The sequence below is a fragment of the Onychostruthus taczanowskii genome, unplaced genomic scaffold (genome assembly GCF_017590055.1).
Source record: "Onychostruthus taczanowskii isolate IOZ18803 unplaced genomic scaffold, ASM1759005v1 scaffold1, whole genome shotgun sequence".
Classification (NCBI taxonomy): domain Eukaryota; kingdom Metazoa; phylum Chordata; class Aves; order Passeriformes; family Passeridae; genus Onychostruthus; species Onychostruthus taczanowskii.
In genome coordinates this window covers 35,498,685-35,522,623 of record NW_024496525.1, presented here as the reverse complement: position 1 = coordinate 35,522,623, position 23,939 = coordinate 35,498,685, and the positions used below count along the sequence as shown (strand labels likewise).

Here is a 23,939-nt window from a genome sequence, read left to right as displayed (position 1 = left end):
CCCTCACATGACATCCAAAGAGAAATATTTACACAAGATGTGTATAAATATAAAGTTTATTCAGTATAGTGTTTAGAAAAATAAGTTCACATCATCTCAGAATACAAATAAAACACTTAATTGTCCAGGCACAAACCCCTATTACAGTACAACAAACATACATACTTTAGATCTCTTTGGTTGGGTAATTAAGCACAGATATGTTTGATGATACACTCTGGGGCAGCATCACCTAACAGTGCAGTAAAGTCTTCTTGATTATTCCCTCCTCTAACGCGTACATTCCGCTTAAATTTAATATTTGTTGTAAGGCACAATAAAACCCATATTGGAGAAATAACTGGTTAGTTCTGGACAAACAGTACATGCAGCAAAAGAACAAATATCCTCTGAATGTGAACCCTGAAAGCCAGAAGATTCACCCCCTCCTTGAGTTCAGAAATTTAAGAAGCAAGTTTTAAATTATATGAAACATACAACTAAGGTATAAAATATCCTTCAAGATAATAACTGCTAGGAGATACAGGAAGACTTCAGGCATCGTTGCTTTTAAAAATACCATTATTTTTGTTTTCAGAATTATAAAATTACTATTCTTTTTCATGATTTGACACTCTTCTCGACCTCAAGCACTGGGCAGTTCATGTCCCCAGAGCCATGCACACATACCTCACATGTTACTGGAGGGATGCACCCTCTTGTTCATCTGCCCTTGCTAAGGAAAGTGCACAGACACTGGAAGTGTATGTACATGAAAAGCTCCTGTGCACACAGGGCCAAATTCCACCCTGATTTATTTAAATGAAAATCATTACTGAGGTGATTTTACATGATTTGAAGTCAGAACCTGCCCATTATTGTCATCAGTCTCAGACTGAGAGCAGTAATGACAGTTCCAGCCTCACCTCTGGGTAAAGCCACCTTCTGAATGAGTCTTCCTGAATCCACAGGTAGGGGAAAGCAGTAAATGGGAAGAGGTATATGGTTTGATAGACTGTGACTGTTTGGTTCTACCCAAGTGCCAGCCTTGTGCTCTGGTTTGTGCTGCCACTGTGTACTGGGCCAAATCCATCCCTGACCTAACACCAGTGAAATGAATGGACCATATTCCCAGCTGGCAAAAAAGGACATTAAAGTCAATGGAAATGTGCTTGTTTAGCCCAGCTGAGGACCTGGCCTCAATGGATGTCTGTGATTTACATTGCTGAAATGTCCTTGCAGGTAAGACCACAGGGATAATGCTGCAAATAGTCCACACAGAGCATTCAAATTCATCATGTTTCCTGCAAAACTCTGGGTGAAACAGAGGCAGCTTTAATCAAAAGTAGTAAAGAAGAGAGGGGTTTTTAACATCGTGCTTTTTGAGAATTTCCTTAGGCATATTTTTCAAAGCTGAGTCTGGGACTAGTAAAGCAGTAGAATTTGGCAATGTTTTCTGTAAGATTTCCAGTGGACTTAGAAGTTACAAACATATGTGAAGTTGAAATGATCCTTTACTCTCATCCATAACAGAGAGGGAGGGAAGAGAAGGAATGTGTATGCCAGGTAGACATACCTTCCATTTAAACAACAGAATGTGATAATAAGGGCTGTCTGTGGGGCTTGGACACTCACTGCCTCCCCATGTGTGGGAGACCAGCATCCAAACCCTCTAACCACCATGTAAAAATCCTTGGTTTGGGAATCAGTGGAGCAATGCCTTATTTACAGCAGCCAAAGATCTGGCCCTGGACACTTTTTGGGGCTTTTGAGTACTGTCTATTGAGAGCAGTGAGCCTGCCTGCCTGAGGGCCACAAAATAAAAACTTACCCTTGTAAGGAATAAAACTACTTATTTAAATTTCTATTTTAAACACACTGTACCGTGCAATGAGTCTTTATATTGTGCATATGTACCTGCAGAAAACATGAGGTTATAACTACGTTATCTGGAGGGAATGACACTTATTTTCAATGGGAGAAAGAAAGAAAGAAAGAGAGTAAAAGATAATAGGAAGTTACTCGATATCTGGAAGACTAGAATAGATTAATCTCACTTTGTCCCAAAACACTGCTTTTATGTACATCCTCCACTCCCAATGAAGAGTGGGAAGTCTCCTATTAGAAGTACCAGACACTCCAAGAAATGTGCCACTGTAACAAAATACACAGTTTTCCACATCAACTGTGCTGCAAAGCCATGGCATTCAGAGCCTCAGTAACACAACGAATGCAAAGAAGGAAAAATTAAAAATAAAGTAACAGGTACTCTTGTAACACCATAGTCTCTTCAATTATGAGAGATGATCACACCAACAACTGCTCTGAAATATTCCCTAGCTTGCCTCCAAATATAGTCTGAGCTTCACAGACCAAATGTTAATCCACCATCAACTCCTTCAGAGCCAAGTACACATTCTCCATTAAAATGACAGCGATACGGGGTATTTCTAATTTTCCAAATGGCTGAATGATTTCATGCAAAGCATATACAGCTACTGTCATCACCATCTTAGTTACATGGGTGAAGAAGAGGTGGGAAACAGATTGCTCATGCTGGGGCCCAGCAAACAGATAAACAAGCAGAGTGGTTAGGAGAACTCTGGACTATCCGATTCCCTGCTCACGCGGAGCTCCCGGGAACGTCAGGGAAAGTGGTGCCAGGGGAACATACAGCTCCATGTCCTGCTTGTGATAATCTCTGCTTTAAAGCACTTGCCTCAAACACCCTGTTTGCCTGGGAGCACGGGGGGACAGCCAACTGCTGATGGGCTGCTCCTGCCTGCAGTGTCAGTGACTCCCTGCAGCTGCAAGTGCTCCCCTTGCACACTCCTTCTTCCCTTTTCCTGCCCTTCTCCCTGCAGCCCTGGCTCACAGCACGGACTCTGGCACTCACTGACAGACCTCAGCCTCAAGGTTCCACAGAAAACCTTGCAAAAGACGCAATATAGTGCAAAACCACAAAGAGAATGCCGATGCCGTGCTCACGGTGCACAAAAAACCTTCATTCTCCAAAAGCTTTCCATGGAACCAGCTAAACCAAGCTGGGATATGCCACCTTAATTATCTTTCGTTTCCATTTTTTTTTTTTGTCCTCTACAAGCGATCTTGTTCTGTCCTGAGCCTGCTTCAGAGCCCACAGCAGCTCATGAAAACATTTCCCATTGCCCTCCAAAGGCTTCGGACCAGGCCCCTGATGAGGATGAACACCTGCTTTAGTCACTGTATATATTCACATCAGGATAAAATATAACAAAACCAAACCCACCAGCATTAACAGCACGTCACTTTTGTACATCTGAATTCTTGCTATTGTTTTAAAGCTATAAGGATGTGCTTTTCCACGCTACAAGAACTCCTCTGGAGGAAAGGTTAAGATCTGTTCCCCCTGCTCCTGCTGTGCCCAGGGAGAAAGGTGCGGACACCCATCCCCAGCCAGGCAGGGACCACGGCTGCTGCATTCCCACCACAGGCTGCTTCTCCTGGCAGGATATTTATAAATACACACTCAGCTGGGTGGGGGCCTTGCCCCACCAGCAGCTGAAGCCCTCCCACATGGGCTGTTTGGCCAATGTGTAAACGTGGGCTTCCCTTCCTTGGCCTGCCCATCCAACCTTTCCTGCTCATCTCACGGAGCCAAGAGCCCCTGTGGTTCCTCTGCAGACCCCTCCTGTCCTGCTGACGTGGGGCACAAGGAGCCATGCTTGGCTCTCTGCACTGCCAGGAAATGTCACCCACCAGGTCCAGAAGACTCTCAAAACCTCTTCTTACTCGTGCAAGCAGGGGCACCCAAGTCAGAGGGTCTACTTGCAGAAGTAAGGCATCAGGATTTGGCCCTGAGGACGGATATTTGCAAATCAGTGTTTTCATTCCTCCCGCCACTGTGCTTTAGTAACAAAGATAAGGCCACTAGGAAGAAAGGCACGTGGAATTCTGTAAAAAATACACAAAAGGGTTCAACTAAATAGCAAATTACTAACAAAACAAACAAAAAAAACCCTGAACACAAAGACAGAGGGGGTAGAAACAGTGACCTCCTGGGTTTGTGAGACTGGGAATTAATTTTCTAGTTTCAGTGTGATTAACATTTTACTTTTACAGTCTATTGCTTGAAAAAAAACTACAAAAAAGTAAAACCTTGTCAGAAATAACTACGCTTACTTCCTGCTCAAACAATAAAATAAATTAAACAGCCAGAAAACGTTTTCCTTTTCAATGCATTGTGTCTAAAGTGAAAGGGAACATAAACCATAAATAAAATCCATTGTACTAATTAAAAAAAAAGTCTCCTTTATAAGAACTGAAACAATATTTACATTCATACTGGATAGAAAGCTTCTGAATTGCATAATTAGAGTTTCAAATGATGCTTTTTCTGGTGCACAGACAAAATGCTAGCTGTAGCATTTAGAAACCTGTACATGATTGATGTGAGACTTTTGGTTTAAATGCAAGTCTGCTAGAAAAAAAGCAAACATACCAGTAACAATATTTTGTTTTGTTTTGTTTCTTAACCTCAAACAACATAAAAGTAGCCAGAGAGGTATCGTCTAGAGTTTCTTAGAAATCTCTCAATGCCCATGGACTGGAAGTAAACAGAAAAAAAATGTCTGCATTGCTTCTACCATTTTGGAGTGAGATTTTTGTTTTCCATATGAAGCTAGGAGTGTATACTTACTGTTAAGAGTATGTTGTACTATGGAGAGTCTAGTTAAATTTTCAGGGTAGTATCTGGTAGCCAAACCTGTACCCATTCCTCAGTACTTGCCCTGGCCATTTCCTTTCTCCTTTAATCTGCTTAAAAGAGAATACTGCATGCAAACCAAGTGTGGCAACCTAATTCCATTGCTGGAGATTCCACTGTACATTGATTCAGACCACTTACATGTTCTGATTTCTTTAAATGAAAAAAAAAAACAACCCACCAAACAAAAAACCCACAAACACTCCACTAGGTGTTTGTTAGGGCCTCAACAGGAGACTTATCTATTAAAACAGAAAGCAAGAAAATAAAGAAGTTACAAGTCTTGCATAACTTCATCCATCTGAACTGTCTGCAGTTTGGCAAGTTCTTTTTTGTCCGTTTCCAGTTCTTCACACACCGTGTCAACCATGTTACTCATAACATACTTAGATTTGGAATCCAGCATCATTAAATTGCCAGTTGACTTACTCTCAGAATTAGGTAAGAAATTCTCTTTGACATCAGGTACAGCTTGCAGAACCAACCTGTGCTCTCTGCCAAAATCCTGGTGCACTTGTGCAGGGGGGTGGCTGACACGGTCTCCACTCGTCGAAACGATTTCTCCAAGGACGGGCTGCGCTGTGGAAATGGACAACAGATCCTGACTGGTGATGAGGGGACAGTTCTGAAGGGTTGCATAGTTAGTGTTGCTGATAGATATCACTGTAGAGGTACTGGTCACGGGTGAAGACATGGCCTGGCTCTCTGAGATACCAGAGCTCAGTTCTGCAGCATTTAAAAGAGTTGGTGGTGTGAGGGAAAAATTATGTGAGGGCGTTACATTCACTAAGGAGGAGGCCAGGGACTGGAGCCCTGCACTGGATAGATTTTCAGAAGACATGTTGACGTTCAGTTGTGTGTTCTGACTGACTGGCATCAACTGAGAAAACACCAGGCTTCTTTCCAGTCCTTCTTGTTTGACAGATCCTACTGCCTGGCCCGAATTGGGAACTGTATAAACCACGGCACTCGGGGTGAGGGGGCTGAAGAAAACCTTTCCTTGCTGCACTGTCGAAGATTCAGTCGTAAAAGTTCCTCCATCAGATGTGCTGGGGTTTGCTGAAACATTACCTAGGGAAAGGGAAGCAAAAGAAAAGAAAACAGAGATTACAGCTGGCAGAGAGCTACGTAGTCCTGGTCTTTTTTACCTTTGCAGTATACTCATACACTAATATTTCATGCAACGCTGAAAAGCGACTTTTGTAGCAGGTGAGAGAAAACTTGATGTAAAAAAAATCTATGCTGTTAATAGAAGTTGCTTCTAGAAAGTTAAAAAAAAAAAAAGAAAGAAGTTTCTGATACATTAGATTAGGTATCTTTCAGACTCTCATTAAGGAGCAAACAGTCCCCAGCCATGTGACTAAAATGAATGTGCTTTGGCCTTCACTAGTTGCCACCACTCAATTTCCATCTAAGAATAGAAGCATGAAAAGCTATTAAAGATAGTTCAGTGACAGACTACAGCTTGTGTGTGGGAACTGGAGACACGTCACATGAAATCCACTGCTGCTGGGGAGAACCTGCCCGAGCCAACCCTCACAGAAAACACGAGAAACCGGTAATTTCCATTGGTCCAACTCGGTAATCCTCAAGCACTCAGCTCCCTTTCACCTTGCTTTTTCATGTTTTTATAAACTCCTAATCCCACCACATCCAGCACGCTGTGAAAAGTCACCCAGCACTGCCTGCCCTTGCTGGAAGCCATGGCACTGCTCGTGTGATGCTGTAGTGAGCCAAAGCAAGGAGAGGTGGCCAGAGATGACCTGAAGCTGTTTTCACTGGACTTGCCATGTCAGTTGTCATTAAGGTAATTCCTAAAATAAGAAATACTGGCTCTTGGGACTGAGTCCCACTTGGAACACCTCTCTTTCTCAAAAGCAGTTTAATTATAAGAGATTACTGTTGGACACAGCTGAATATTTTAGAACAGCACTGAAGATGAATTTCTCACATGGGGAATATTTTAGTTTCCTATTAATTTAAGTTAATCAATTATGATATTTTTTGGGAAGATGTTACGCATATGGGTAAACTAGAATAACAAAGCCAGGTAACTTGAAGTTACCTGTCAGTATTATTTACTGGCTTACTTGAAATAGCCTGCAGCATGCTTCACTTGGAATAGGAAGCCAGCTATCCATCCAAGACAACCAGAACTTTTCTCTGCACCAAAGAAGAGGTGGATCACTCTGCAGTGGGCAGTCAGTATTTTTAACAATAGGAAAAATAGTCAGAGAAGAGCTTATTATGAATCTTAGGACTTTCAAATACAATAGTCCTACAATACTTAAAAGGACAGAACTTTCTTTCTCACCTTTGCTGGCTGTTAGTTTATGCCTTGGAGCATGTGGATTAAGTGGCTTTAGTAATTACAGGTGGCATTCAGACTCAGTGTCTTCTCTCTTTAATCTTGCTTAAACTATGTGCCAATAACTTCCAGTGCCTGTGAGTGCCACATTTTAGGACCTTATAATTGTGCACCCGTTTGAAATGTGGTTGCACAGCTTCAGTGTTTCTCCCTGTGCTTCAGCAAGAACAATTCACACCCTATACATACTAAATTCAAAGTAGCACACCAGCACAAATTGACTTTCACTATAGTATTCACCACCCCTGAAACCAGAGAGAATCATTCCAGTTTAATAATTTTCATAATCAAAGATAAAGTGGCCAATGAGTACCAAAGATGTTCAACTGCTCTTTTTAACAGACCTGCTTCAAAAAGGGATCCAGAACTAGGTTTGTGCTCCCTGGGATTCTTCCTGGCCAGCTGCAAGATTCAGACTATGGTATGCAAAGACCAACTCTAAAGCAAACTTGGGGAGGAGCCTGCACACTTGGCACATGAACCTGTGATGACATATTTCCCTTGGATTGAGGGCAGTTTTATCCAAAGAGCCTCACATTTTATATCTGCAAGCTAGTGCTTACTTCTATGGTTTCCCTCAAGTTCAATCTTTCTTAATTACAGAACAGAAACTGTACAAGCAACTGCTCGGTCTTGTTGTGTCTACAGTAATTCAAAATGTATTTTTGTGAAATGCCTTCATTAAGAAAACAAAAAAACAAAACAACCACCACAGGAACAACAACGGTAACAATTTCCAGCTGCCATAATTTTCATTTTTATGAACCTTCTCATTAAAAGAATTCAGTGGCAAATGGGGAATATTTTGAATTACTGAAACATGTAAAATTTACAGATATTTGTGAAGACTCCTATCACAGACTTCTGTCAACAGCATGAGATGAAAGGGGTGTAAATTACCAGACCTCCTTCCATGCTCTTAACAGAGGAGCTCAGCTTCATCTAACAGTCTGCCCAGGAGCATAAACCACTGTAAAGGAAGGCAAACAGTATTATTTGATGTTCTGCGTGTGGCCACAGCTGAGATACTATGTTGATACCTTGGAAGAAAAGGACCACAGCTTCTAAAATGCCCAGTGTGCCTGATTCCAACTTTTTCTCATACCTCTTACTGCAAGAGGCAAAGCTTTTACCTTGTGAAGTTGCCACAGAAACTGGAGGCAGCTGCAGAGAAGAAAAACCAATGCTTCCGTTCAGCAGCTGGCCATTTGTTCCTGAATTGGGGATCTGGACAATGCCATACTGGTTTATTTGGACAGGAGCAGTAAAAGTAACTACGGAGCCTCCATCCTGGGAAGCAGCAGTTTCTACACCTTCCCTTTTCACCTCTGAGCTCGGTATCAATCCTGGGAAAGTGACTGGGATGTTGCTAGGGCTGAAGGCTGCTGTGGCATTGGGGACCGAAGCCTGAAGGAGTTTGAAGTCTTTAACATCTTCTGACGACGATGAGGACAGTATGTCAGTGATGGACACCCCGTTGCTCACAACACTCGCCGCAGTTTTGGGCGAATTTAAGGTAACAGTCTGCGAAGTGCCCACGCTGAGTCCATTGAGTATGACACTGTTGGGTCCCTGAAGAAACGAGCTACCATTGAGGAAGACAGGAGAGGTACTGGCAGGCATGAGGTTCCCATTCAACAGGACACCGGACGAACTCAAGGCTATTTTAGTGTTTCCAAGCTGCTGCATGTAGACAGGCTCCATGTGGCCGGGAAGGCTGAGGCTGGTAACGCCGTCGGATGAACTGGAGAGTGGATGGGGAGATAAATCCTCCCGCCCCTTACTGGATTCATCTTCCGTGCTAGGGTTGCCATCTGACTCGCTATGGGAAAAGATGGAGAGATGACATTGCATTACCACGGCGTACCAGGATCTCTACACCAAGGCGGACTTCTTGCTTTCACACAAGTATGTGGGAGTTTCCACGAACAATTTTTTTCCTGTGTTTTGCCTTTACAAGGCACTTTAAACTGATATTTAAGCCCAGGGAGGAGGTTTCTTAGAATAGAACACATCAAACCAAACACTCGCCAAAGGAGAAACTTTACAGACTGGGTTATGGAGTTGTAAATAAATTCCTCCACGCCGGCGACCGAAGGGGGCTGCCTGGGCCCCCCTCCGCCGGCCCGCGGTGCCCACACGTGTGAGACCGGCCGCGGCCATTTGGCAAAGCGCTGGGAGGTGAGGCAAGGCCGGGAAGCGCCGCCGGACCCTCCGGGCTCAGCCTGCCGCCCCCGGCCCGGGGGGAGACCCCGGCCCGCGCTGCCCCCGGTGCCGGCGGAGGCACCTCCGGCCGTGCCGGGCGGCCGGGGGGAGGGACGGAGAGATGGGGGGCGGCCTTTGTGCCTCCGCCCGGGGCTGCGCCGGGTTTTTTCGCTGACTGGTCCGCCCTCGGCTGCATTTTTCGGTCGCTCTCCCCTCCCTCCCCCCTCGCCCTTTGATGTGTCCCGCGGAGAGGGGCCGCGGCGGCACAATCGCGCCCTTGGTTGAGAAATGCCTTGGGGCCCCCTCCGCCGGCCGCTTTCCCTCCTTCTCTCCCCGCTCCCTTCCTCCCCCCTCCTCCCCGCGCTTTCTCCCCCCTTCCCGTCCCTTCCCGGAGGAAGGCGGGGGGCGGGAGCGGGGAGGTCACCTCCACCTGCCCGCGCCCCTGCCGCGGGCGGAGCGGGGCCGGGGCCGCTCTCCCGCCCCGCGGCGCGGCCGGGAGCCCCGGGAACCGGCCCCGCTCCCCCGCTGAAACCCGAGCCCGGCCCGCTCCCGAGTCAGGTTTCAAAACAGAGGGAGCGCCGGGACCCCGCGCGTCCTCCGGCCGTCAATGATTAACTCTGTCAGGCGCGACAATTGAATAAAAACAAGGAGCGGGGGGAACAAACACCCCCGTCCCGTCCCCTCCCGGGAGTCCGCCCCGCGGCTCCCCCGTGCCGGGAGCTCTCCCGGGAGCGCGGGGCGGCGGGTCCGGGAAGTTTCCCCGCGCCGCCTCGCACGCCCGGGCCGGGTGGGTGTGTTGGGAACGAGGGAGCGGGGAGGAGGAAGGAGGGGAGGACGAGGCGCACCGAAGGTAAGCGCCATGTTTGCAAGGGAAGAAAGAGCCGGGAGAGGGAAAGGCAGGCGGGAGAGGGGGCGGGGAGGAAAAGTTTTCCCTCACCTTTTGGACTGGGTCTCGGAAGGGTTGCGGTCCCGCTGCCTGCGGTTCTTGAACCAGTTGCTGACCTGGGTGAGGGACAGCCCGGTGATCTTGGCCAGGTTGCGCTTCTCGGCGGGCGAGGGGTATCGGTTCTGCTTGTAGAGCTCCTTCAGCGCGTTGCGGGACTTCTCCTTGAAGCAGTAGACCGTCTCCTCGCCGTCCCAGATGGTCCTGGGCAGGGGGTATTTCCTCCGCAACCTGTACTTGTCCACCGCCCCCAAGGGTCTGCCCCGGGCTCGCTCCGCCTCGGTGTAGCGAGCTTTGTACCAGAGCTCCTGCAGCAGCGGGTGGTTGGAGGAGTCGAAGTTGTGGCTCTCCAGGATGCTGTAGAGCTCGGCGTAGATGCCCTGGTGAAAAGCCACCAGCGCCCGGGCTTTCATCAGGCTCTCGTTGCCACGTAGCAGATCGCTCGGGGGCAAAGACCACAGGAACCTGGCCAGGCGGTCCAGGTTCCCACCTTGCTGCAGCGCCTCGCACACGCAGGCGACGTGGTCCGGGGAGAAAGCCAAGGGGGTCTGCGACGAGGAGGAGGAGGAGGAAGATGAAGAGGAGGGAGAGGAGGCAGCGTGGTGATTCCTGGCCAGGAGTTCCGTATGGAGCAGTACCTGTTCCGCGGCTCCCTCCTCGCCGGCGGCAGCGGAGCCTGCATGCTCCATGGGGAACTGGGCAGCGGCGGGAGGGGGCGGCGGCGCGGGCCCGTCGGGGGCTTCGGAGAGCATTTCCATCACATTTTCCTCCTTGATCTCTACCGCGATCACGATGTCGTCCGCGGCGGGGGAGGCAGAAGACATGTTTCGGTTTGTTTTCCTTTCGTTCCCTTCTCCTCCTCTCCCCCCTTCCTATCTCTCTCCTCCTCCTGCTCTAGCCGATCAGGTTTCCCCCGGCCCCGCAGTGACCATCCGGGATCGCTGCTGTATCCCGGCCGCGCTCCGCCGCTCCCCCCGCCGCGGCTCCCGCACCCGCCGCAAGACTATGTGGCCCCGCCCACCGCTGCCCCGGCCGCGCCAGCCCATTGGCTGCGACGCACCGGGAGGGCGGGGCTACGGCATCTCCATGGCAACCGTCAATCAAGCGGCCGCGCTCCTCTCTCCGCTCCCCCCCCATCTCCCGTCTCCACCTGGAGCCCCCGGGGAGCGGCGGCTCCGTCACCTGCGGCTTTCCCGGGAAGGGGAAGGGTTAAAACACTCCCGGTGCTGTCTGCTGCCGTTGCTGGAGCTGAGGGAGTTTTGCTGTGTCCGCTTCTGGGCCCCTCACTTCAAGAAAGTCACTGAAGTGCTGGAGTGAGTCCAGAGAAGGGTAGCGGAGCCGGGAAGGGTCTGGAGCACAAGTCCTATGGGGAGCGCTTGAGGGAGCTGGGGGTGTTTCGCCTGGAGAAAAGGAGGCTCGGGGGTGACTTCTGCAGCCGGGTGGGGGTCGGGCTCTCCCGAGCTACCAGCGACAGGACGGGGGGACAGACTCAGCTGCGCCAGTGGAAGTTTAGGTTGGACACTCGGAGGAATTTCTCCTCAGAAAGAGTAATTAAACATTGGAATGGGCTGTCCAGGGAGGCGGTGGAGTTACCCTCCCTGGAGGCGTTTAAGGATACACTGGACGTGGCACTTAGTGCCAAGGTCTGGTTGACACGCTGGTCTTTCCCGAAGTGACTGATTCGGTGGTTCCTCTTGGTCAGTCACGGGCAGGTATCCCCCGTCTCCCCCTGTCACACCGGAGCTCTGGGGCCCGGGCAGGCGCTGCTCACGGGCAGGTATCCCCCGTCTCCCCCTGTCACACCGGAGCTCTTCCCGCTCGGGCGGGCGCTGCCGGGGCCGGGGCGCGTGCGGAACGCGCGGGGCGGCGCTGGGCGGCGGCGGGGCCGTTTGTTGGCGGCACCGGAAGGCGGAAGGCGCGGCGGGAGGAGGGAGGGGAGCGGGAGACGGCCATGGACGACTTGGGCTGCCCGCGGTGCAAGACCACCAAGTACCGCAACCCCTCCCTGAAGCTGATGGTCAACGTCTGCGGGCACACGCTGTGAGTGGCGCCGGGCCCCGGGGGCAGCGGGCGCGGTCCGGAGCCCCGGCCGCTCGGCCGGGGCCTGGGGGAAGGGGTCGCTGCCCCGGCCGGTCCGGGGGCGGCGGCGGCTCCGCCAGACCCGAGCGGCGCTTGCGAGGCGGCTCCGGGCCGGTCGGGCCCGTGTCAGCCCGGGCTGGCTCCGGTGTGGGTTGGACTGCCCTCGGTGCCTTCTGTGCAGTGAAATTCCCGGGGAGGAACCCCCGGGACCCGGCGGGAGCTCGGGACACGCTCCTGTCCCGCCGCGCTTCGGCGTGCGGAGCGGAGAGCGCAGGGGGAAAAACATTTCCCGTAGAGTTAAACATTTCTTGTTTAAAACTGTGCTCGAGTAAAGGAAAAAGGTGTTTTGTTGTATTATTTTAATGCGTTAATTCTGCTGAATGAAGAGTGCTTTGCTGAAGGTTTGGTGCTGGTTTAAATGTTGGGAAATCCTCTTGCGAACCTGTGCTGATGGTAGTCTTAACTCATTCGTGTTTTTTTTTTTTTTTTTTTTTTCCCCCAAGAACAGTCATTACTTTTTTCCCTTTTCTCCCAAAATTCAGCCCTTACATAGTACCCAGCACTGGCTGTTGCCGATTTTAGTCACAGATAAGTCTTGCTGATTTAAGTCACAAATAACCTGAACTCATTCACTTTCAGATCTGGAGCCCATCCTTAGTTAGTGTGGGAGTTTGAAGGGCTGTACTCTAAATTCTTTTTGGATGTGCACCATACAAGTCCAGCACTGCAGCAGAAGCCCTTTCTATAGTTTTTATTTTTGTCTTGTCATCTTTCCTGTGATGTGTATGTTTTTAAACCACGTGTGAATGACATTGAAAAAATGCAGCCTGGGAGCTTTTGCTTGCCTTGTTACATTGCTGTAAGTGAACAGGATGAAGGAAGTCAGTTACAAGAAAGGATTTATCTCCTTGTCTTAGGAAAAAAGTGTTACTTTTCATTCTGTTCCCTGCTCCTGTTCTCTTCTCTTGCCATGAAGGTGTGGTGGTGGCTTCAGCAGTGTCCCCTTGGTGACAGCAGTGCTGGAGTTCAGAAGGCAGCAGCCCCGTTCCGGCAGAGCTGTGCGGGTTTAAAGCCATGCCTGGATCTTGCATTCCCCAGAGATCAAAGGAGTGATCAAAGTGGTCCCGATGTGCTTTCAGGCTCCTCCAGAGCCGCTTCCAGCAGAGGACAGCATGTCTCAGTTTGCTCTCCTGCTTTGCTTCTCAGTTGTTTTGGGTTTTTTTTTTTTGTAGCTGAGTTTTGCTTGAGACAGTTAATGGTGTTTTCTGCTTTACTGGGTGCAGTTGCTGACACCGTGTTTGGGGTTGATGTTCCTGTCTTCCTTCTTGTTTCTGCACCCCAGCTCTTGTTGTTTGCATCTCTGGGTTTGTTTTTGTTGTAATTAAGGACCCTCCATCTCATTGTGGTTCTAGTGTGCCACTTTTCCTCTGTGTTTTCATTCCAAGAGCTCCCTCAGGGTTGTATATCTGTTATTGTTTCCATACAGTGTTACAAAGCCTTCATGCTGGAAGTTGTTTCTTAGTAATGGTTAATAGATTTTCATGGTAGCTCATCTAGAAGCTGGAAGCTCAGATGACCCACCTGTGAATGAAAGGAGGTAATTGACTTGTTCTCATAAATTCACCATATTTCAGTCACAAGGAAGGGATGTTTAATGAGCTAACATAAGTTTCCAATGGAGATTTATCCTTAGTCAATCTATTTTGATATTTTACGGTTGTTACTATCGAAAATGCTACTCCTAATTTCCCATCTAAATTTACTTGCTATAATTGAAGCATTTAAGAACGCTACCATGCATTTTATACACTTGTGAACTCTTTATTACTTCTCTTTTGTAGGAATGTCTGGATTGGTTTGCATTTTATTGAAGCTGGACATGGTGTTCCATCTGAGTCATTAGTGCAACAGCCAGAGTCAAAATGATGTTGTGTTCTTTTTCATTCTTTTCCTGCCTGCATTTCATCCAGGCAGGCTGATGACTCTTGATGTATTTAGTTTTTTTTCAGTGATACATTTGATTTATGTTGAACATAAGCCTCAGATTCTTTAGCACATTACCACTCAGCATATCTGTGGACAGAACAGAATTCAAGCTTGCTTTCCATGTTGTGTTGTACAGGTGATTATTATTATTACCTTTTTGCTCTGTTAAACAATTTGTTACTTCAGGTGACTTTTATTTGCTTCAAGTGACTGTGGATTCTGAGACCCTTCATCCAAGTTGTTTGAAACTGAGATTATTCTCTGTTAGCATCCTGATATTTTCCAATGTGTAGTTTGTGGACAGAATGTCTGGAAGAGATTGGAAATTGTTGCTTGTCACCATAAGAAATCCAAGTGAGGCAGAGCAAAATATGAAGTTGCCTGCAGTAAGTTCATTGCTAAAACCCCTCTTCCCCTGGTTACCTTCTGTAACAGTGGAGAACGTGAAAAGATTAAAGCCATGTGCATGGGCTTGCTACCAATTTTCTCTCAGACTGAAATAATGATAGCTTATCTCTGGGTGTGGGTTTCTAATAATCTCTGAGTACTTCAGTATGTTCTGCTTTTGTTTAGATTATATGGCTGTCAGTTTCAGAGTGTCAAAAGTCCAGTTAAGCCAAAACTCTATTGCCTGTAGTTGCTGTTTCAGTACCTACATTGTTACTGTGTCACTGGAGGGAATTATATTCCTTTGATACAGTTTGTGTCTAAGAAACCGTGTGTTGAATCTCGTCCATTCTGTTATCTGACATATGCAGGAGAGAGGTTTTTCCTCAGATTATTTTGGCATCTTCCCAGGATCTGGTAAGCCTGACTCTGGTCTGTTTTCCTGTGTACTTGTTTCCTGCTCTTTAAAGGCAGGTGCTTTAGTCCTTCTTTAGGTTGTTGGGGCTTAATGCAGAGAGCAGAGATGATCCGAAACTTCTTTTGTCAGTTTTCAAAGGGTAAATATTACATCTACCAGATTTGAAAACCTTGATGTGCTCCTAATGCTGTAACCCATGGATATAGTGCACAGGTTTGTGGACTACACGTCCATGGGTTTATGGAGGCTCCTGAAGCTGTCTGCAGAAGCACATTGCCTTTGTGGTGCTTTTTGTTTGAAGTGTGCCGATAAATCTGCACGGAAAATTCGGAGCCGTGCCTTTGCTGGCTCGGGAGCTTTGGAGCAGTTGCTGTAATGCATTTCCCAGTTCTAGCCTGGGCTCCTGCTCCTTTTGCTGTGCTATGAGTTACATTAGCCAGCTAATCCATCTTACTGAGTGGAGATTGATGCAGAAAATGCCCCAAGTGCTTTGGCATCGTCTGTTAGAGATTTTCCCTCTCATTTAATAGTGGGTTAATGCGCTCCTGCTTCAGCTGTGCTTTCTTGCATTGCAGGCATTCTGAAGGAATATTTTCATTTTACCTTCAGTGCTGCCTCCTGGTAGTTTCTTTCCTAAAGCCCTGACCTTTCCTATTCTGTCAACTGTGCTGTTCATGTAATGAAGTGATCTCCAGTGATGTGATTTGCACTTTTGCAAAATGCCTTGAATTTTAAAATATTCAAGAACCTTTACTTGGCTGAGATGATTTGTCAGTAAGCTTCAGATCTTTTTTTCATCTGGGTTTCAGAAAGCTTGTGGTTTTATCAGGAGTTCATTTTATTCATTTTGTGACTTTTTTCTCTTCTGAAGAATTGTGAGAGTTGTCTTCTTATGCCTTCTGTCAGCCAGGTTGTTTCCACTTGCATGTTCTTAGGTGGTTCTTGCCCTCTGATTAGAATGAAATTTGAAGAGCCATTCCTTTTATAATAGTTTATTTCCCCCCTCTTTTTTTTCTTCTCACCTCTTATATAAAAAAATAAGAGAATATCTGAGAACTTGTTGGGCAACAGATGTCCTGTTTTTTCTTTGTTTTTTGACAGATGGTTACAGTGAAGGTTCTTCTTGCTATGAAATCCTGTGCTCTGGAGGTTTGGCTGTTCATTCTTCTCCTCTTCCTCACTTCATTCATTTAAATCTCATCTGAGGTAGATGCTATGTGTGAAAATCCCTGTGCTGGCCTCCCATCTCTTTTCTTGCTGTGACCTTGACCCTGCCATCAGATTGATTCTGGATTTTGGCAGCACGTGCAGGGGGCATTTCTCCTCCCTCATCCTTTGCATCTCTTCCTGTGTTGGTGGCTTGAGCCCATGTTAGAAAACTCACAGTTAGTGGCTTTCTCCCAGTGCTGCACGTTTGGAATGGGCAGTGGGGCTCTGGAATGTGCTCCTGGCAGAGTGGGATCAGAGTGCTGATAAGCACAGCAGTGCTGCAATGGAGATAAGGGATAGGCAGGTGGCTGCAAGAGGATGAAATCAGACATTTAGTCTTTTATAAACAACCTTTAGGTTGGGATTCCACTGCAGTTTATTCCAATAGAATCATGCCAAGCCTCACAATTGTGGGAGTGGGTTTTTTGGGGGGGTTATTTCTTAGTAGTTTGTTTTCCTTGGTTATTGCTTCTTGACCAATATCACCAAAAGTGTAACACCATGTGTTTTTGGCATCAGAGTAATGTTAAATAAGCATTTTCCACTATAAATCTTCCCTGTCACTGGGAGGGAGGATGATAAATTAGCAGTTAAAAGTTGTTCTAGGATGGGACTTAGTAAGGAAATGCTTAGTTCAAGAATAATGAATGTCTTTTAAAGTTTATTTTCTTAAGTATAACAGCAGTTCAAGGCATCAGATACTTGGCTTTAAAAAAACTTTTGTGCTGGGAAAAGTGTGTCTAATTATGGAGCAATGCTTGATTAAAGTCCTGTAATGCATTAGTTTCTAAGGTGCACTGATGGCTTTGCTTTCTTTTAGAAGTTCACTTAAGAATTATATTCAAAATCCGTTGTGCATGCATGACAATTTTTGGTTTTTCAGACAATTCCTAGAGTTTTCTAAGCATGCAGATGCTGGGTGCACGCTTGCCAGTGGAGTTGTAATCCACCTGGCTTCACTTGAGACCATGAATTATCTTTTACTCTGCTTGCTTGGATTTCATGGCCTGTGTTGAGTTTTAGGAGGCAGGTTAAGCATATCCCACTGATTTACTTACATAAAGAGAAAAGGAAATGCATCCACCCAAACCTGCATTAAAAGAACGTTAAGGTTGTTACTGCAAACAGGAGTGGGTAAAGAGATTTATTCTTGCCTGTAAACTTGCACCATATGGTCTCCAAGAAGGAGACACAAAAATGTTAGGTAAAAAAGGTAGTTAATTGGGACTGCTGGTTCACCTTTGTTATCCCACTGCCTTTTATAGGGATCAGGAAGGAAACTGGTGTGTAAAGCTCTTCCTTAGGAGTCAGTCCTGGTTCTCCAGCTACCTGGAGCCATCCTGGCTTGTGTAGAGAGGAAGTGTGGGTGTCTGCAGACCAGCAAAAGCAAAGAAACTCTTCTTCCCTGGTGTCATGCCAGCTGTTGTGCTGTCTTGACAAAGTGTCTCTTCCAAACTTGACATCTCTGGGACACAAGGGCTCAGGGACCAGAGCAGCCTCCACAGAAAGCTGGGAAGCTCAGTTTCAGCTGCTGCCAGTTTGGTGGTTTTGGGTTTCTTCATGTGCTGCCACAATCTCAGATGGTAGTTGAACTTGCTTCGTTAGAAGTTTTTCTGGGCTCTTTCCTGTCTTGAAGAGAAACTTCTGGAAAAGTGTCTGGGCTCCTCACTAAAATATAGGGGTTTTTTTTCTCCTGTTCCCAAAGGGAGATGTATTTATTTCTCATTTAATTTGTTAATAAGACTTCAAAACGAAGACAGTGTAAAAAAGCTTACTGTCTCTAGGCCCAGCTTTGTGTTGCTCAGGGGAGACATCAATCCACCAAGATGTGTTGTGGGGATTCTCTAATCTGCCCTGCACCCTGTTAGGTGTTTCCAGGGAGTCATTAGGGGGAAAGTGCATCCTTGGAGAGCTTTAATTGAGGTGTTAATGGCTGCAGTGTGAAGAAACTGAGGTTTCATTATTTCTGTATTTATTTTAATGTCAGAAGCTTTTGGAGTTTTGTGGCTGTCAAATTCCCTGGGAGGTAGAAGTAGGAATGTCCCTGGTGAATTCAGGGGAGTGGGGTCTCATGCCAGTGAGTGGGGCTGGACTCGTTGGAAAACAGTTTGGAATCTTCTTGTTTCAACCCCTTCCAAGTGAAAGGATGGCTTGGCTTCCTGCTGCATTCTTCTCTGCAGTGTGGTTCAAGAAAATGCCTTTCTTCTAGGATGGGGGGAAGCCCTGGAGACTGTGGAAAATAACATAAAACTGTATTTCAGCCAAGTGAGTTTGAGCAAAGAAGTCTAAACTAGAGGTAGGCAGTGAAGATCTGTCAGACCTGTAACTTTTAATTTGAGCATGTGGGAATTAGGGGGGCTTAAATATGCATTTGCATTTGATTTGGCAAGCTTTTTTCCTAAAGAAAATACCTTGAATGCAAGATATACAAGGACAATGATTCAGGGCTGTCATTGGTACACATAAAGTTGGCTGTAATATATATGATTTTTAGGCCAAAAAAAGTGGTGTGTGGGCTTTGGAGCACAAACAAGTATGGGTGTGCTGGTTCAGCCATGAAGTGTGGATTCAAGATTTGTGAACAGGCAGCAGGCACAAGGGAAAGAGCCACCAGGCTTTGGTGCTTACCAGACCCTTGCAGGAGCTGATCTGGTTTGCTGATCTGGCAGAAAATGAGCTTTTTTTTTTTTTTTTTTGATCAGTTAATGCTGTTTGTACAGAACTAACAAGTTGAAGTGACTTGTGAATGGTTAGTCAGACATCAGAGGTGGTGCAAGGTCATCTGTAGGAATCTGTGTCTACAGATGAGGTAGGAATAGGGTGGAAGGAAGGACCTTCCTAGGACACAATGTTAATTTGGCTTTTTTAACCGTTTTGTGAAGCTGCATGCTTTAAAAGTTGGCTTATCGAGGAGAGCAAGTGTTCTGTTTTGTCTCTGGGGCTTGGTTTTTTGCTGGTATTACCATATCACACCTCAGCTTAGATTCCTGGATGGTAAATCCTTGCTTGTATGAAAAGCATGAACAGTCTTGGTGGATTAAAGCAGATTGGGACTACATGCAGGTGAAAATCTCAACCAGAACAGGAACTTGGTGTGGTCCTGAAAATGCCTGCTTTGCTTTGGGGAGATAAGTAAAGAAAGCTATGTAAATGTATTTAATTCCTAATAATTTCCACCTCTGAAAGAATTCTCTTAGTTTCTTCTTTGTGACTTGGGAGAAACATCAGGGAGGTTTTTCCTCATTTTGTCAGATCTACTGTGAGGCTTTAACTGATGCTTGATTAAGTAATTACACAATCAAAGCCTGTCTACTTCCTCAGAGGAAGAAGCAATTTTTTTTAACTGTTAAGTGGGATATAGTCCCTCTGAAAGAAAGCTTTTTCCTGACTTCTTAGGGAATAAAAATCTAGGTCATCTTTCTTCTTTGTCTTTTTGGAATTATTCCTGGTTTATTAATTGGGATTAGATGCTCTTTGGATCCAGTTCCATCCCATTAGGCTTCCAAAGTCTCTGCAAGTTAGTCATGGGAGGTGATTAAATCTCTGCTGAAATACCCAAGAGGTTATTTCCTTCTGCCATCCAGTTTTGACAGTGGATATTTGCTTTTACATTTGGCTCTGAGTCATGGTCTTGATACTTCTGATGAAGTGGTGTTAATGCATCAGTTTAATTCTTTTGTTTTAAAACTGGCATATTTAGAAAATCTTCTATTCTCTCTGTTGAGCTATCAATTGCCATGTCTGCTTGGTAATACTTCTTGTCTGCTTAGCAAAGCTCACAGAGCTCTACTCTTCATTCCCTGTAAGTACTTTTTGAAAATTTAAATTAATGTTCTCCTCCTTGTGACCTTGGCAAAAGGAAAGCTGTTGTTTATATCCTGTCTCTCCAGTCAGTAAATGGAAAAGTAAATTCTTTTTCCTTGGTTTTGGAAATTCAGTCTGTTTGAATCTGCAGCCTGGATTGGAGACTTTACAGGAGCATGCAGTGACAGGACAGGGGGAGTGGCTTCACACCAAAAGAGAGCAGGTTTAGATTAGTTATTAGAAGAAAATTCTTTGCTGTGGGGGTGGTGAGGCTCTGGCACAGGTTGGCAGGAGAAGCTGTGGCTGCCCCATCCCTGGGAGTGTTCAGGAACAGACTGGATGGAGCTGTGAGCAGTCTGTTCCAGTGCAAGGTGTCTCTGCCCATGGCAGGGGATTGGAATGAGATGATCTTTAAGGTCCCTTCCAACCCAAAGCATTCTATGATTTTGTGGTCCTGGAAATGGGTTTGGGTGCCCAGCTTGAGGAGTGTTCCAACATGCTTGCCCTTCTGGTCCGGGTGAATGCTCGCCCTGTTGGGGTGACTGTGGTAATGGTCTGACACAGGTGTGGTAAATCTCTGTGGTGAAAACTGCTGCTTCTCAAAAAGAAGGCAAAGACAAGAGCTGTTTAAACAATTTCATATTAGGCAGGTTTTTCTTTTCTCTTTTAACTGCATCTACTTCATTTTAATTGAAGCCAATAATTCTGTGGGTTTGTGAGGAAAAAGGACAATGAGCTTGCTCCTGTGTGGTTGCATTAGCTGTCAGATGTTAATAAGCCATATGCATAGGTTTAGTATTTATGAAATTAAGCAAATAGATTCCTGAGTCATTTTAGAAAGCACGTGTGGCTTGGTAACTGTAAATTCACAGCAGGGCAGATCCAGAAGTGTCTTGTTGCAAATGCCCAAAGTTGCATTTGTGTGCATGCTCTTTGTTTGGGGCTTTGGTTGGTTGTTCCTCCCCCCTGGACAACTGAAGGTGAAGTTTGAAGAAAAGCCAAGTCAACATTTTGAAAGTTGAGTTGAATATTCCACTGTCCGTATCTGGTGAGGAAATAAGGAAAATTCCCTGGAAGTAACAGGCTGTGGCACAGGCACTGTGCTGAGCTTGCACTGGGGCACTTCAGTTTCATTTTCTGGTTCTCTCTCTTGGTTTGATGATATGCAGGGAGCAGTGGATGTTTCCTCCCAGACCACTCTGGCTGCAATAAAAGTCACAAATAGTAGTCCTAGCAGTGATCTGAATTTTGTAAAGACATTTACCTAGTTTCTCTTTTTTAAAAAATATTTGGCAAGAATTAATTTTGATGAGACCAGATCTGAGAAAAGATCTTAGCAGGAGCTGCTGCTATATGTGACAAAATTAAACTTTGTTATAGCTAAAACCATTTTTTTAATAATCTGAAAATGATATTAAGTTGCTCTTGTTTTTAATATAATGTGTGTGGGGAGAGACTATATGAGGAAATTCTTGCAGATTTTTTTGTGTGGAATGTAGGTAAGTTCAGATCAGTGAGAACAAGATGGCTCTGTCACAAAGGAACAATGAGGAAGTCATCTGATAAATATTTTGGCTTCAAACTGGGAGACATGAGGTAATGATTTTTACTGTGCCCACACAGTCTTGCCTCAGTGGCTGGCACTAAGGTTAGATTATGTCTAAGCATTTGCAGAATCCTGGGCTTAACATGGACATGACAATATCTTTAACATTTTATAGAAGATAAGTGGCTCTGCTGAGAGTCAGGAAATATTGGGATGGGACGGAGTGAGAAGAAATGTGTTTTGTTGGTTTCCTCTTAAGAAGGAGTGTTGAGGTGAAAGTTCCCAAGAATGTTGTGCTCTTCAGTTCTTTATTAGTTCCAAGAAGTGTGGCCAGACTGCCAGTCTCTGCCAGGGTGGCAAAGGAGGACTGATGTTCCTAGACAGCAGAAGGCAAGGGAGTGGTTTGGCCGATGTTGACACCTTCAGACTGCTGAGCCAGAATGGGAAGTGTTGGGTCTAACTGGGCAGGAAAGTCTGGCACTGGGATTAGATGTATTGCAAGAGCTGCCCTCAGAGCCAGGGTGAAGGAGGAAGATCTCTGGTCCCAGACAAGTGCAGGCAGACAAATGTTTAACTTGTCTTACTTGCAGGGTGTCATGTGTTTATCTGTAAAAAAAAAAAAAAAAAAAATCTTTGTGGGGATTAGGAACTGAACAATCTGTAGGTGTAACTAGTGGCTGGGTAATCTTTACTGTGAGTACATGAATAGCCTTGTGTAAACAGAAGAGTCCAGATTGTTCTGGGAGTAGTGTCTGTAGGCTTTAAAAGACTGAAAAAATAGTCCTTACACACCCTGGCCGACGTCAGGAAAGACTGTCAGTGGCAATTGTGTAGTTTGATAAGCTTGTGACTGATGTGCTGTGAACTAGAAATGGGAGGCTGCCTTTAAATCCCCAAGATCCCTTGTTTTAGGAAAAAAAAGAGAAGTTAACTTTAATTTTGGGATATGGTTGTGTTCCGTGAAGGGAGAGAGGGAGGTTAACAGGACTGAGGGCAACGCCAGGGTGATGGGATGTTGCTGAACATTGTCAGCTGAGCAGGCTTGGAGGAATTCAGGAGCTGGAGAGATACTTGTTGAGCTTAGTCTAGAAGTGCTGCATTTCTTTGAACTTTCTAGTTCCTACTCTTGCAACAAAATTTTGCCAAATAAACCCTTGATTTCTGTTCTGTCTGCCTGGTTTTGGGGAAGGGTAATACAGGAGGTATATGCAGAATTAGCTGCCTTCACATGGGCAGGATCTCAGTGATGGGTGAATGAAACAGCCCCTTGCAGATTTGTTTCTTGGGATGAAGTTAGGGAGCTCAAACTGCATGGGGTCTATGGGGGAGCCTTTGCTGCCAGCTGACAGATTTTGGAAGGGAGCCTTCTGTTCTGCAGGGAAGGTGTGACTGGGAAACACCTTGTGGCTCTGGGGAAACTGAGGTGCTGGAGTGGTCCAAAGGGGAGGCTGGCTCCCAGTCTGACTGTATGGCATAAAGGGAGCTGCAAAGATCACAAGGGAGACTTGTTAGAGAAAGGGACATGACTACATGAGAAGTTGAGAGGAAGAGTGATGTCTAGGCTAGGGAAGGATTTGGGACAATCTTGGAAAACTGGAGAAAAACTGGAGCTCAGGAAGTGTGTAGCCAGATATGAAGTTCTTGGAGGATGAAGGCATGGGGAGACCTTGGCAATCAGGGGTGAGGACAGCGAGTGTGTGTGCTTGAACATTGTGGTGTGGGGCTGTGGGTGTCTAAATGGAAATTAGCCAAGCCTGGCTACAAAATCTTGGCCAGGAGAAGAGGAAGGGCGCAGAAGGGCACTCAGATTCTGTGTTCCCTCGCTGGGCTGGAGCAGCACATGGGTTTTGGAGTGTTTCACAGAGCCTTGGGGTGGAGCCCTACAGTGTAGCATTTTGTAGGGGCTCTGCTGTGCCCATGGGATGCCCCTGTGGCAGTGCAGGCTCTGGGCCCTGCTCCTGCCCTCCCTGGGAGCAGGGCTTTGAGCAGAGGAAATCCTGTAGAGCACTAATGCTAATCACTCTCAAATCAGGAATATGAAATTTGGGCATGCTTCAAGCATTAATTATAGTGGCTTAATTTCCTTATCTGGTAATGTGGGGATAATGCTACCTCATGGTGGTTTTGAGAAGGTCAGTTATTTAATGCTGACTGTGCATGCCAAAGAAAACTGGAGAGGGGGAGAAAAACAGTAAACGTGTCGAAGGCGGATTTGAGCAGGGCAGGATAAGCAAGGTCTGAGGATAAACTGGCATTGCCTGTGTGTTAGCT

General features: G+C 46.3%; 2 protein-coding genes across 3 annotated transcripts in view; one reads left to right on the top strand and one right to left on the bottom strand.

Moving 5' to 3' along the window:
• Window positions 1-17: 17 nt before the first annotated feature.
• SIX4 (SIX homeobox 4) lies at window positions 18-11,077 on the bottom strand. Its single transcript, XM_041396940.1, has 3 exons — window positions 10,234-11,077; window positions 8,225-8,913; window positions 18-5,794 (listed from the first exon to the last, which is right to left on the bottom strand). The coding sequence occupies exons 1-3, from the start codon at window positions 11,061-11,063 to the stop codon at window positions 4,998-5,000; spliced, it is 2,316 nt and encodes a 771-aa protein (XP_041252874.1). The 5' UTR covers window positions 11,064-11,077; the 3' UTR covers window positions 18-4,997.
• Window positions 11,078-12,158: 1,081 nt separating this feature from the next.
• The window catches only part of MNAT1 (MNAT1 component of CDK activating kinase), a 119,043-nt gene continuing 107,262 nt past the window's right edge, over window positions 12,159-23,939 (top strand). For both annotated transcript variants that reach the window (XR_005952236.1, XM_041398244.1), the window contains exon 1: window positions 12,159-12,279. Coding sequence is in view for 1 of the 2 variants with exons in the window: in XM_041398244.1 (XP_041254178.1) it covers window positions 12,191-12,279 (89 nt within the window). In the remaining variant the exon portion in view is untranslated. The remainder of the gene's footprint in view (window positions 12,280-23,939) is intronic.